The sequence below is a fragment of the Mus pahari genome, chromosome 6 (genome assembly GCF_900095145.1).
Source record: "Mus pahari chromosome 6, PAHARI_EIJ_v1.1, whole genome shotgun sequence".
Taxonomy (NCBI): domain Eukaryota; kingdom Metazoa; phylum Chordata; class Mammalia; order Rodentia; family Muridae; genus Mus; species Mus pahari.
In genome coordinates, this window is record NC_034595.1 from 7,105,638 (window position 1) to 7,119,192 (window position 13,555).

The 13,555-nt window shown below is 39.3% G+C and overlaps 1 protein-coding gene across 2 annotated transcripts; it reads left to right on the forward strand.

Annotated features, from left to right (window-relative positions):
* Window positions 1-2,425: 2,425 nt before the first annotated feature.
* LOC110323769 (protein NipSnap homolog 3A-like) lies at window positions 2,426-12,692 on the forward strand. Of its 2 annotated transcripts, XM_021201131.1 has the most exons (6): window positions 2,426-2,485; window positions 6,970-7,177; window positions 8,810-8,968; window positions 10,128-10,277; window positions 12,442-12,528; window positions 12,616-12,692. In XM_021201131.1, exons 1-6 carry the CDS (start codon window positions 2,426-2,428, stop codon window positions 12,690-12,692), a joined length of 741 nt encoding a protein of 246 aa, XP_021056790.1. The 2 variants fall into 2 exon arrangements, with proteins under 2 accessions (XP_021056790.1, XP_021056792.1); XM_021201133.1 differs by lacking the exon at window positions 10,128-10,277.
* The last annotated feature ends 863 nt before the right edge of the window (window positions 12,693-13,555 follow it).

The window sequence follows — 13,555 nt, forward strand, 5'->3', positions numbered from 1 at the left end:
CTAAATTAAGGGAGATGATAAAAGATAATTTTAAAAGATATATGTCTCAAAAGTTTAAATTCCATATTCCCTTTCCTTAAAGTAGATGTTGGGCAAAAACAAACGAAAGCAGCAAAACTACCTCTTGGAAAGTGTGTTCAGTGCAAAGCAGTGCAAAGTAGTAAGATTTCGCTGGATGACGGTGGAGGAAGATTCCAGCTCCATCTGCCACCTTCGAGAGTGCTTAGTCCACACTAGAGAATGAGAACTAGGGTGTACGTCTAGAGAGCATAGCTCTGAGGAACGAGGCTGACAGAAGGACTGATCTCACTGGTTTTATGCCTCTGGAATCTGGGGACTCAGGTCAGCAATAATGTGTACAGTATAAATTAATGCAAGAAGAAAAAGTAGTCACTCTTCTACTAAGGTTAAGGCAAGTGGTGGCTGAAACTAGTAGATTTCTCACATAAAATGTGAGATGTGAAATGGCAGAGCAGGACTAATGTGGTGTGCCACAGTTTCGGAAACCTGGACAAGTTCCTTCATCCCACCACGTTCAGTCTCTGCCTTCTAACCCATAGGTACTCAAGCCATGGCAGCCTCCGGCTGTCAATCAGACATGGGGGAAAAAAATAAAAGAAACAAGCTCACTTCTCTTCCTCCTTCAAATCACTTATATTACTCTACTGACATTTCCCAGGAGTGAAGACGATCCAGGACCACAGCAGGCTAAGTTTTCTAGTACGGATGTTTTTAAGGCCAAAGAAATGAATGGATACACACACACACACACACACACACACACACACACACACCTTTGCTATCTTTCTCCAGCACTTTAATTCTTTGTGTTCTACTGTATTGTTCTCATTCATATTGTTGACTAATTCCCCTAGAGAACATACTAGGTCCAGGTCCCAGTGAAAAAGATACCAACATTCACGTATGCTCAAGTCCCTTCTACAGTGTTTGCAAATAGCATACATTTGATTTCCTGTATCTTTAAATCATCTCTAGATTACTCAAGTCATGTAAATCCTTGTGATACTCCATTGTCTCGGTAATGCAAGAGGAAACCTTTGTCCATATCCAGAAACAGATCCTTTCCCTCCACCATTTTCTTTTCTCCTGTTAAATCCACAAATCCTCAGCTACATGGAATTGACTGTATTTTTCTCTTTGGTAATTTTTTTCTGCAAACTATAAGCTCCAATAGGGAAAGAAATATACCTTTTTTCCACTTCTATAGTTTCTGGGAAAGTGCCCACAGCATAAAAGAAATGCAATAAGCATTAATTGAATAAGCAAATGAACTTTTAACTCAAGGCTGAAAAAGCATTCTAAGTGACAGATTTTAATCAAGTAGATTACATAAATGATGCTTCATTTGCATGTGCTGGTTTAGGAAATAACATCTTCAGGGGGGAAAAAAGGCTAAATTCTTTCAGAATTACTAATTTTTTAAAACCTTTCTCAACTAATTCAAACCCCTTCCACAAGGAATCCCAATAAAACCATATCTGATAACCCTATAATTCTTCCCAGTCTCCAACGATATAATGTTACTTCAACATATGCAGTATTAGCAAGAAGTCACAAATTATAATGTAGTTTAATGTAGTAATTATTTTAAACTCTAAAGATAGATGCCTGAAGGCAAGTGCTATGAAGTGAGTTAAAGTCTCATCTTTCTAGTAAATGGACATTATTTGTAAATAGAAAACTACAAAACACCAGAGTACACCTAACAGGGACATAATCATAGGGGAAAGAAATAGCTTTAACATGTTAGATGAAGCTCTTCTGGGCACCACTAATCCAACAAGGAGGACTTAAGGGGTCAGCCACTTCAGTAGTATAGAGGAATTTGCTTTTGATCCCTCTGTGTATGATAGTAAAGGTCTCAGTTCAGGCCTGTGATCCTGCTGTTCTTGGCACCAGGAAAATTAACCTACCTTTATTTGGAGCCTGCTAAACTATGCTGGAATCAACAGGGATACAGAGTGCTCTGTGATGAAGGTGCAGGCTCCTGAGCAATATCACAAGAAGATCACCTCCACCCCAAGATTTTAAAGCACCCACAAGGATCCATGCCTCTCCCAGCATTTTGGAGTGTTATTGTCCTGCCCGGGCAGAGTGGGGGCGGGGAGAGGCGTGAGGAAGGGGAAGTGTAAAGTGGTAGCCCCAGAATGTGGAACTGCACCAAGCTCAGAGTTCTGCTCATTGCAACATCACCTCTGACATCAGGGCCAGAACCTTATAGAACAAAAGGCAACCGGGGATCAGAGCTAACACCACAGACCATAAAGTGGGTCCTCTGCTACCGGGAGAAGCGCGGAGCCACTCCACAGAGCCCCTTCCCAGTCCAGTGTGGATCAAACCAAGTGGGAGCAGGCAGCAGAAAGCAGGAACTGCACCGGACGTCTGTCTTCCCGCAGGCCGCGCCATGCTTGCGCTCCAAAGCGGCCTAAGGAGGATGCTGGCCTCCAGGCCTCTGGCACATCAGGTAGGGGCTACCTGCAGGGGTTGCCAGAAGGAAAGTGGGCGGAGCAGAGTGGGGTGCTAGAGTATTGCCCAGTCTGTTAGCGCTTCCCAGGTAACCCACATTGTGACATGGGAGAACTTTGTCAGGGCCGGATTGGAGCTTCTTGAAACTGGACTAAGGTGTGATGAGACTGTCACCAAAGGGAGCCCACCATTCAGCCCTAACTGTTGAGCACTAGCTTATCCAGGGAATAAACTCAGTATTTTGGTTCAGACTTTTACTTACCCTAGTGGAGGAAGAAAAATCAGGTTACCCTCCTCTAGAACCCAGTAAACCCTAAGAGAAGAAACTAAAGGCTACTAGTGCTGTCCTGCAACGTCACCAGTTATTTCCTTACAATATTTCTCGGACTTTGTTTGGTTTCTGATTTTTAAATCAACGTTCTCTTTAATGAGTCAGTGCTGGCAAGATCAAGACTTAAATTGGACATAATGAAGTGTATGACTTTCCACCATTGTAATTCTGACTCTGCAACAGAAATCTGGAAAACGATTTTATCTAGTCACTCACACACTTCCTCCTCTGGGTAGCTTTCCTCCTGTGTATCATGTCCAGGAAATAATAAAAGTTTGTGACCTTGAAAATTATTGCATTCTCCAAATACACACTCACTCTTTGAATCAACCTATAAAATATTGTGAATGCCACTGACCCACTTCCTGAGGTTTTATTCATTTTTAAACTATAGATAGTAAGCACTTGTTCTAATGATCTCATTAGTAGATTTTGGTTTAAAGCACACACATACAAAAAACTGTCCATCAAGTGCAGAGATGCCTGCAGATTTTTATAGGAAGTTTACTGGTGTGAGCAGTGTGGTGGTTTGGATAAGTATGCCCCCCATAGACTCACATGTTTGAATGGTTGGCCAATAGGGAGTGGCCTTATTAGGGTAGGCATGGCCTTGTTGAAAGAAGTGTGTCGCTGTGGAGATGGGCTTTGAAGTCTTACATATACTCAACTATGCCAAGTGTGGCACATAGTTTTCCTTTGCTGACTACGGATCAAGATGTAGTATTCTCAGTTTCCTTCCTTAGCACCATGTCTGTCTAGATGCTGCCATGCTTCCTGCCATAATGACATGGACTAAACTGTAAGCCTCTGAAATTTTAAACCAGCCCCAGTTAAATGTTTCTGTATAAAGTTTCCATGGTCATGGTATCTCTTCACAACAATAAAACCCTACCAGTTAGTACCAGAAATGGGGTACTTCTCTGTTCTTGGGGTATTTTGGCAATGAATTTGGTTGCATTTTGCCCTTGTCCAAAAAGATTGCCTGAGGCTAAAGTGAAGAGTTTGGATTAATTGCCTTGGTAAAGGAAATCTTAAAATAGCCTAGAATAGACTCTGTCATATGTTTACTAATGTTCACTCTTATAAAGAGCATTTTGATGAAGTGGAGCAAGCTGAACAAGGAAAAATACAAAATGTATGATTCTAGAAGAATGGGGGCACCAGGAAGTGAAATAGAGCTAACTCCTGTGTTCGAGGGGATAAACAGACTCAAGATATTAAATGAATACAGAGAGTGGAAACCTCAATGCAAGATCCCACACAGCTACGTTTCCATCTTGTAAGAAGGAATTAAAGAAGAGTTTAGGTCCAGGCATGGTGGTACATGACTTTAACCCTAGCACTCAGGAGACAAAGGCAAGCAGATCTCTGAGTTCAAGGTCAGTCTTCTGAGCAAGTTCAAGGACATCCAAGCTTAGGAAACCACAGTATCCAGAAAGTTGGTAAAGATGTAATTGAGCCATGACCCAGCCCGAGGAAGCTGCAGAATTTGGCAGCTTTGACCATGTGGTTCTGGTTTCTGAATCAAGAATAGAAGAAACATGTGAGATCTCCCTCTGCAATTGAGGAAAGTTTCTGAGCCCAGGTNTATGCCCAGGGTTTCTCTGCATGGCGGCCAAGAAGGGCCATTGTTTGAAGCCATAAAGATGGAGCCCCAAAAATGTTATAGATGCCTGAACCATGGGATAACCAGTGAAGAAATGGCTAACAGGAAGTGGAATCAACTCAAGAGAAAATAAAAGTGTGTTGCAGTCAACAAAGCTGAAAGGAGTTGGAGATCTGAAGAGAGCTCTGACATCAAACATAGAGAGGCTGAGTTTGGAGTTTGCCCAGCTGGTTTTTCGATCTTGTTTGGTCCAATATTTCCTCACTATGCTCACCTTCCTATGTTTTAGAACCGTAATGTATCTATTGTGCCATTATATGTTGGAAGTAAGTGATCTGGTGTTTTTATTTATTTTTATTTTATGGGGGATTACAGTTAAGAGATTGTGTGAATCTCAGGAGAGATTTTGAACTTTGGACTTTTAAACATTGTTTGAGACTGTGATAGACTATGTGGAAATGTATTTTACATCATGTTATGGCTACGAACCTATGGGAGCCAAGGAGTAGAATATGGTGGTTTGAATAGGTATGGCCCTCATAGACTCATGTGTTTGAATGCTTGGCTCATAGGGAGTAGCTAGCCTTTTTGGAGTAGGTATGGCCTTTTTGGAATAGGTGTGGCCTGTTGGAGGAAGTGTGCCACTGTTGGGGTGGGCTTTGAGATCATTTATATGCTCAAGCTACCTGCCCCCCTGTGTGGCTCACAGTATCCTCCTGCTGCCTGTGTACCAAGATGTAGAACTCTCAGCTTCTTCCTAGCACCATGTTTGCCTGGACACTGCCATGCTTCCTGCCATGATGACAATGGACTAAACCTATGAACCTGTAAGCCAGCCCCAGTTAAATGTTTACCATATAAGAGTTTCTATAATCACGGTTTCTCTTCACAGCAATAAAACTCTAACTAAGACAAGCAGTGATAATATAGCTTAGAGTAGAAATCAATGGAATGCACTGAAGGGAGAAAATTGTATTAAGCTTTAAATAAAGTAGTGTTTCATAAGCAAAAACTTATAAAGAAAAAAAAAATATTTCTTGTTCTACTCAGACTAAGTTGTCAATGTATACAGTGATTTTTTTCTAGTTTTATATTCATTTGATGTGCTTTAGCAGATTTTTCTTGTATTATTAACTTCATGAAATGGGTGCATGATAACCCAACTTGAAAATAAGATGGGTTTTTATAGTATGATGTCATACAGTATATGTACACATATGTGTGTGCATATGTACAGACACATACTCAAGGTAATTTCCAACAGAGTATTTCCTAGGGAAAAGTGCTCTCAGAACAAAAAGCAGAAACTTACATAGTTACAAAAAAAAAAAAACCAAAAAAACAAAAACCTTGAGAGGCGTTTCTACCACGTTGATATAACTGAATGCATTAAAGCCCATCTTCACTTTATATTTCTCATAAGAAACTAATAGTGATTCCAATTCAAGAAATGATTTTTTAGCATCCATGCTATTTCAGTAGTTCCCAATCTGTGGGTCATGACCCCTTTGGGGTCACATTTCAGATATCCTCCATATCAGATATTTATATTACTATTCATAAAAGTAGCAAAATTGCCGTTAAGAAGTAGCAACAAAATAATTTTATGGTCCAGGTCACCACAACATGAGGAACTGTACTAAAGGGTCTCAGCGTCAGGGAGGTTGAGGACCACTGATCTATTACCAAATTTGTGGTGCAGTTGGACCAATAGCATCCTAGTGCATTGTCTACATTCTAGTTCTATTTTTGCTGAATGTAGGAACAATTATTTGACCTGAATAGCAATTTCTCTTTTTAAGAAAAGTTCTCTTTAAACTGGGCATGGCAACATATGACTTTAATTCCAGCATTCAGGAGGCAGAGGCAGGCAGATCTCTGTGAGTTTGAGGCCAACCTGGTCTACAGACTTCCAGGACAGACAGGACTGTTACATAGAGAAATTCTTTCTCGAAAAACAAAACAAAAAGCCATTTTTCTTTGGGTAAACATGATCATTGTGTATGCCCAAAGATATGCAGTCTACAAAGTTCTTTCAGATATGAGCTCTACTCACATACACTATGGATTAAAAGAATATAAGGGAAAACAAATTATGGGAATATCACCAGGCAGTGGTGGCCCTTGCCTTAAATCCCCCAGCACTAGGGAGGCAGAAGCAGGTGAATTTCTATGAAATCTAGGCCAGCCTAGACTACAGAGTGAGTTCTAGGACAACCAGGTCTACACAGAGAGACCGGTCTTGAAAAAAAACAAAACAAAACAAAACAAAAATAACACCAACAACAAATCCTAACTCATTCTCTGGCACAGGAGACTTTCTAAGATAGCACTGCCTTAGTCTGGGGCAACTTTCCATGGGAAGGTTAGTGAAGGAGAACTCACATGCTTAACAGTAGATATCTTTGAATCTACTAAAACACGTCTATGGAGAGTTGAAAAGAGAAGTGGAAACAGGGATTCTGATTCAGCCCCAGATTTGATTGGAACGATGTCTAAGTTTTGCCATCCCTCAAATGCTGAAATTTGGTTTATCTTCCCTCAGGTGTGCTCGTCTTTCACTTCTGGCCACAAACAAGAAGGAACATTCTATGAATTTTGTACTTATTACCTTAAGCCCGCAAATGTGGAAGAGTTCCTGTACAATTTTAAGAAAAATGTTCATCTTCGGACAGCTCACTCTGAATTGGTGGGATATTGGAGTGTAGGATTTGGAGGCAGAATAAACACTGTATTCCATATTTGGAAATATGGTATGAGTTACCCAGTTCAAGTGTTTAATATAGATTTTTATTCTCATAGATGCTGCATGAGTTTTAGATGGCTATACATTAGTATAGATACAGATGAAGGAGAATTTTTTTAAAGCATACAGAACCAAAAAGTAAATTCAGGACCATTCTTCTTGGTCCATCTTTACAACCTATTTCCAAAATCTAACATTATAGTTGGGAAATTATGAGCTATCAATTAATTAAATTTTAGACTACTATTCTCAAAAACTTAGTGACTTATTGGAACACTGATTTAATGCAAGAGTTAAAACTGCTCACAAAACCCAATTAAGATCACAGAATGAGAGAAGTAGCTGATGCTAGCTAGACCTGGTTAGCAACATCTTAGTGGAAACAGTTCACACATTCAGGGCTTTGTGAAAATGGAGGTTGAGAGAGGATGGCAGTCAACTTTTGACCTCCTCTCAGCTCCGATTAATTTTGGTTCATTTCTACATCCCAGAATGTTACAGAATTCACTGCCCTACTACTTTAAGAATTAAAAGAATTTTACGTTAACATTACTAGGTGTCCTCCTACTGAAGCTACACTGCCTTGAAAAAGGAGACCAAGTCACGAAATTACTCAAGAATGATGGTTAACTTGTAAAATCTTGTATTAATAGACTACATTTGGGATTCAAGCATGTTCAGCAAACTCTTAATAATTAATTTAGTGTTTGGTCCTCTATGTTCAATTAATGTTCACACAGTTCTTCAGTGAGAAAAGATTCATTCTATGGATGACATGGGTATGCTTTGGGTTTGGTTGGATTTTGTTTGTCTGTTTTGAAAGATGGAAAACACTCGTAATACAGCTTATGCTTCAAATGTGGTTCATGTTAAACCTTGACCCACTGGGAAACGTAATTCCTGTTTGTGTCACTTTAGGCTGTAAGACAGGTGTTATTTCGTATCCCTCAAATAAACTATATAAATACTTAACCTTAGTCTCCTGAGGTCTTTACAATAAATACAGTAGTAGGCCCACACGTTGGTAAACATGTCTGTCTGTTTCCGTGTCTTAGAAAGCAGAGAAATGAATGCTGGGGAGAAATGTTGGGTGATCACAGTGAGAGAATTAGCACAGTAAGGGTTAGCACAAGGGAAGTTACTTGTTCAAAGGAAAAGATATCAAGTCCATTCAAGTTTCACTTAGGTTAACATGTATTCAAGATATAACTTGACCATCTACCATCACTACCAAAGTAGAATTTATCTTTTAGCTGACACCGTTAAATAATAAGTCTAGTCCATAGAGAAGTGCTAAAAGCTGTTGTAAGCCGCAAACCTGATAGCTGACATTATTTACCATGTCACAGACTGAGAAACTTAGCTCCTGTCCACGGTTTCCTTCAAAGACCCGGTGAAACCCATTCAATGTCAGTGCAATAGTTGCTTCCCTTTCTTTTACCCTAAAGATGAGGAGCAACTTGATGCCGATGTCACATCTCCTCAGATGGCTGTCCCCAGATCCACAATATGGTGTACTTGCATGCTCCACATTAATGATCTGGGAGTGATCCAAAGAAGCATAGCTATTAAACCAATTCTTTAAAAAAAAAAAATGAAAAAAAAAAAAAGAACTTTTCTCGATGTTTTCCTACTGCAGATAATTTTGCTCACCGTGCTGCAGTATACAAAACCTTGGCCAAGGATGAGGAATGGCAAGAACGATTCCTCATTCCAAATTTGCCTCTCATTGATAAACAAGAGAGTGAAATTACCTACTTGGTACCATGGTGCAAAATAGGAATACCTCCGAAGGAAGGTGAGTTTGTCTTAGGCACCATGAATTATCATGACTGAAAGTACATATTTTAAGTTCTAATGTGCCTTGGGACTGAGGGAGAGTTCTTTTGACTTGTGGACATAAGAGATTGTTGAGATAAAACAAAGTGCACCTCTTTTTTTTAAGATTTATTATTATATGTAAGTACACTGTAGCTGTCTTCAGACATGCCAGAAGAAAGCATATCTCATTACAGATGGTTGTGAGCCACCATGTGGTTGCTGGGGTTTGAACTCAGACTTTCGGAAGAATAGTCAGTGCGCCTACCTGCTGAGTCATCTCGCCAGCCCCAAAGTGCATCTCTTTGTTTATCCTTTATCTTTTTTTCCTGAAATAGGGTTTCTAGCTCTCCTGGAAACTTGCTCTAAAGACCAGGTTGGCCTCGAACTCACAGAGATCCTCCTGCCTCTGAGTGTTGGGGTTAAAGCTATAGGCCATCACCTCCAGTTTTCCTTTATCCTTAAAAAGTAAGGATCAATGAATCCTTCCCACTTGAGGGGTTTTGGAGTTATAAACCTTATCTATGTTATAGAAAATTTCACATGGCCAGTAAAGGTTGAAAACTACAAAGTGAGAGCTAGGGACTATGAATGGAGCAGTGAGGGATCATATATGATATTGTTATCATTTTAAAGCAATATTAATATTTAAATATAAACTATTATATAGAGATGTATTATAGTAAACATTGAACATATATCTATAAATTACACTTCATTTTAAATTTTAAATTACTCCACATGTTTTTCCTACAAAACTGACCATTTGGAGGAATTGATTAAGTGGAATTGCCAAACTTGTTGGCATGGGTGCTAGGAACTGAACTCTTATCCTCTTCTAGAGTAGAACCTGCTCATACCTGCAGAAGCATCTCTCCAGCTCCCACTGCATCCTCACTTTCTGTCATCTGGGTAATCTTAATAGCATAAATAAGTTTAAACATGGACAAGGGGTTTCTAGGCATAAAATTAATGGAAAATAATACAAATGTAATCACTGAATTGGTGTACATGTGTATACATGCACAATCCTTCAAATATGGGCCTGCAGAGCAGGCTTCTACTGAAACCAAGTAAATATAAATGTGAATAGAAATTCCTTGGCTATCATCATTAAAAGTGTTTTCTCCAAAATCTAGGAGTCTATGAACTGGCTACTTTTCTGATGAAACCTGGTGGCCCAGCTCTATGGGGTGACGCATTTGAAAGGGCTGTAAATGCCCATGCTCATCAAGGCTACGTTAAACTAATTGGTGTGTTCCATGCAGAGTATGGATTGCTCAACAGAGGTACCGCTATATATTTCTTTTTAAATTTCGGTGTATGTTGGTGACTTATTCATCTTCTAAGATATGTTGGTTACAGTTTATATGTTATCGACAAGATCTTGTACATTTTAATTTTTAAGATTCTCTTATGTATAATTATATATACTTATAATTATATATAACATATATAAATAAATATATAACATCTCTTATTTATAATTTAACACACTAAAACTATTTTGAAATGATAAACTTCTATTTTTCTCTGGCACATAAAATGAGCAAATTTTACCAACTACAAGAACCTCAAGAAATAGTTTATTCCTTTTATAATCCTTTTATTCCTCTAAATATATTATTTTCAGTACTAGGGATTGAACCTAGGACCTTCTGCATGGTAGGCAAGTGCTCTACTACTGAGCTATATTCCCTGTCCTAAATGGGTTTCTATTGCTGTGATGAAACACCAGGACCAAAAGCAACTTGGGGATGTGAGGGTTTATTTCAGCTTATACTTCCAGTTAATAGTCCACCATGAAGGAAACTCAGGACAGCAACTTAAGGCAGGACACTGAAGGCAGAAACTGAGGCAGAAGCCAGGGAAAAATGTCGGCTACCAGCGTGTTCCCTGTGGTTTCCTGAATCTGCTTTCTTACCCTACCCAGGTCCATCTTTAAGCCAAGAGTAACGTCATCCCCAACGGCCTGGACTTGTCCCCACCAGTCTGTAATCAAGAAAACTGCTCCACAGGCTTGCTTGTGGGCCAATCTGATAGGGCACATTTCCTCAGCTGAGGGGCTCTCTTCTTAGCATCTCAAGTTAACAAAAAAAGAAAGGAGAAAGAAAAAACTAAAAAAAAAAAAAAAAATGACGCATTTGTCAACTTGACATGTAAACACACCATGATAATATACTTTCCTTTCTTGTTTGTCCTTGTCTTAGTCAGGGTTTCTATTCCTGCACAAAACATCATGACCAAGAAGCAAGTTGGGGAGGAAAGGGTTTATTCAGCTTACACTTCCACAATGCTGTTCATCACTGAAGGAAGTCAGGACAGGAACTCACATAGGGTAGGAATGTGGAGGCAGGACTGGATGCAGAAGCCTGGATGGAAGAATGCTGCTTACTGGCTTGTTTCCCCTGGCTTGCTCAGCTTGCTTTCTTATAGAACTCAAGACTACCAGCCCAGAAATAGCACTATCCACAATGGGCTGGGCCCTCCTCCCTCCTTGATCACTAATTGAGAAATTTCCTCACAGCTGGATTTCATGGAGGCATTTCCTCAAGGGAGCGTCCTTTCTCTGTGATAACCCCAGCTTGTGTCAAGTTGACACACAAAACCAGCCAGTACAGTCCCCAATATGTATTGTTACTATTACCACAGTACAGAACCTAGAATAACTTTAAAAGCCACACAGCCTTTAAAAGCTCAATCTCTTTAAAATATCCAAAGTCCCTTAAATGTGGGCTCTTGTATAATCAAAAAGAAGCTACTTTCTTATCCTAGATGGATGAACCAGGGCACAGTATCTATTAAATCCAAAGCAAACCCAAAATTCTAACAGTATAAAAAGTTCAGTGCCTGACATCTGGGGCCTACTCAAGGACCTTCTGAGCAGCAAGGGGCTTTGGATGCTCCACACCTCTAGTCCTGCCAACCTCAGCCCTCACAGCTTCTACCCCTTGGCCCACTCGGAACCACAGCTGCCACTGTCCTTGGTAATGATCCCACTCTCCTGGCATCTCCAATATCTCTGCTGCAACTGAAGCTGCATCCTCACCAGTGGCCTTTCCTGGATGTTCTTCAGGGACTCCAGCCCAGCTACACAGGGCCAAGTCTCAGCTGGCCTCTGTATACCCTCAAAACCAGTACCACCTGGATGGCCCTTACGCAGTCGTTACCAAGTTCAGTGCAGCAGGAGATGGAAAAACAACACAAAACATAGTAGGAAGTCATACTGGGTCACGAATTCCTTTATCTATCTTACTTTACTTTGCTTTTCAAGCCTGTTTCTTTTCATCGATAAAACCAGTCTGACTAGTTAACCTAAAACCTTCCCTGCCAAGTCTCTGACTCCACTGAAACACTTAGTATCACTCTTTAAACTTGAAATCATTGGACTTTTTAAAACTTAATTTCTCTGTATGAATGTGCAAATTAAACAGCTTTTGATTGCTTCTGCAGTTCATGTTCTGTGGTGGTCTGAGAACGCAGATGCTCGGGCAGCTGGGAGACGTCGAGCCCATGAAGATCCCAGAGTCGTGTCTGCTGGTGAGCTATTTCAGGAGGCAAGAGTTATTTTTAGAACCAGTTTGATACATCTGATAACTTTATGTATCTTATGAAATGTCTTTCCAGTTCGGGAAAGTGTCAACTACCTGGATGCTCAGCAAAACATGTTCCTTATTCCTTGGTCATTTTCACCACTGAAATAGTTTCCTACTGACTGTTTTAGTAGCTGATGTGAGATGTGTCAGTGGCCAGTGCTTCAATTCTCTCTAGAGAATTATTTCAGCTTTTATTTGAAGTGGTAAGTTAATTTACTGTGTATTTTAAAGCCCATGGAGGGCCTTTTATTAAACCCATCTCTACATGGAAAAATAGAGTTCATCCCCCCCCCTACATTAAAAGTAATTAATTTAAAAATAATGTTACTTTGTCCCAATGAAATCTTTGAAGACTCTTTGGTTCATAAGCTGAAATGCCTTATTGTTTTGACTAGTATCAATTTCAATGAGATCCTTTGTAACAAAGACACTTAGTCACTGGATCAAGACCTTTGTTCTTCATTTGTTTCAGAATACCTCTTCTGTAAGACAACCCTTTGTTCAATGAGATCATATTTCCAAGTTTGTGACCATATTTTTAAATTATTAATAAATATATGAACCTTTTTAATCTTGTCTTTTTGCCTGAGATGATTTTTGCTCTAGTAGTTTATTTCATAATATCAAATGGGATTCATAAAAACATTAATTTCTTTCATATGAAAAACTATAATTGTGTTGTCTGTATTAATCATCAGTCACTCACTTAGAAAACAATAGATCTGCATACTAAAAGTTGTAATACCTCAGGTTTATATGCTGAAATGTTATTAATAATTTACTCATATTTATCTCAAATTTTTTTTCCTATTTAACAAAGACACTTGCAGTATCTTTACTTAAATGAGGTCATTTTAGACATGGAAACATTTGCCCTAATAAAAAATTGCCAATATATTCTGATGCTTTTTATTAGCCTTTATATTTTCATCATCTTCTTTAGAATTGATATCATGCATAGAAAGGAATAA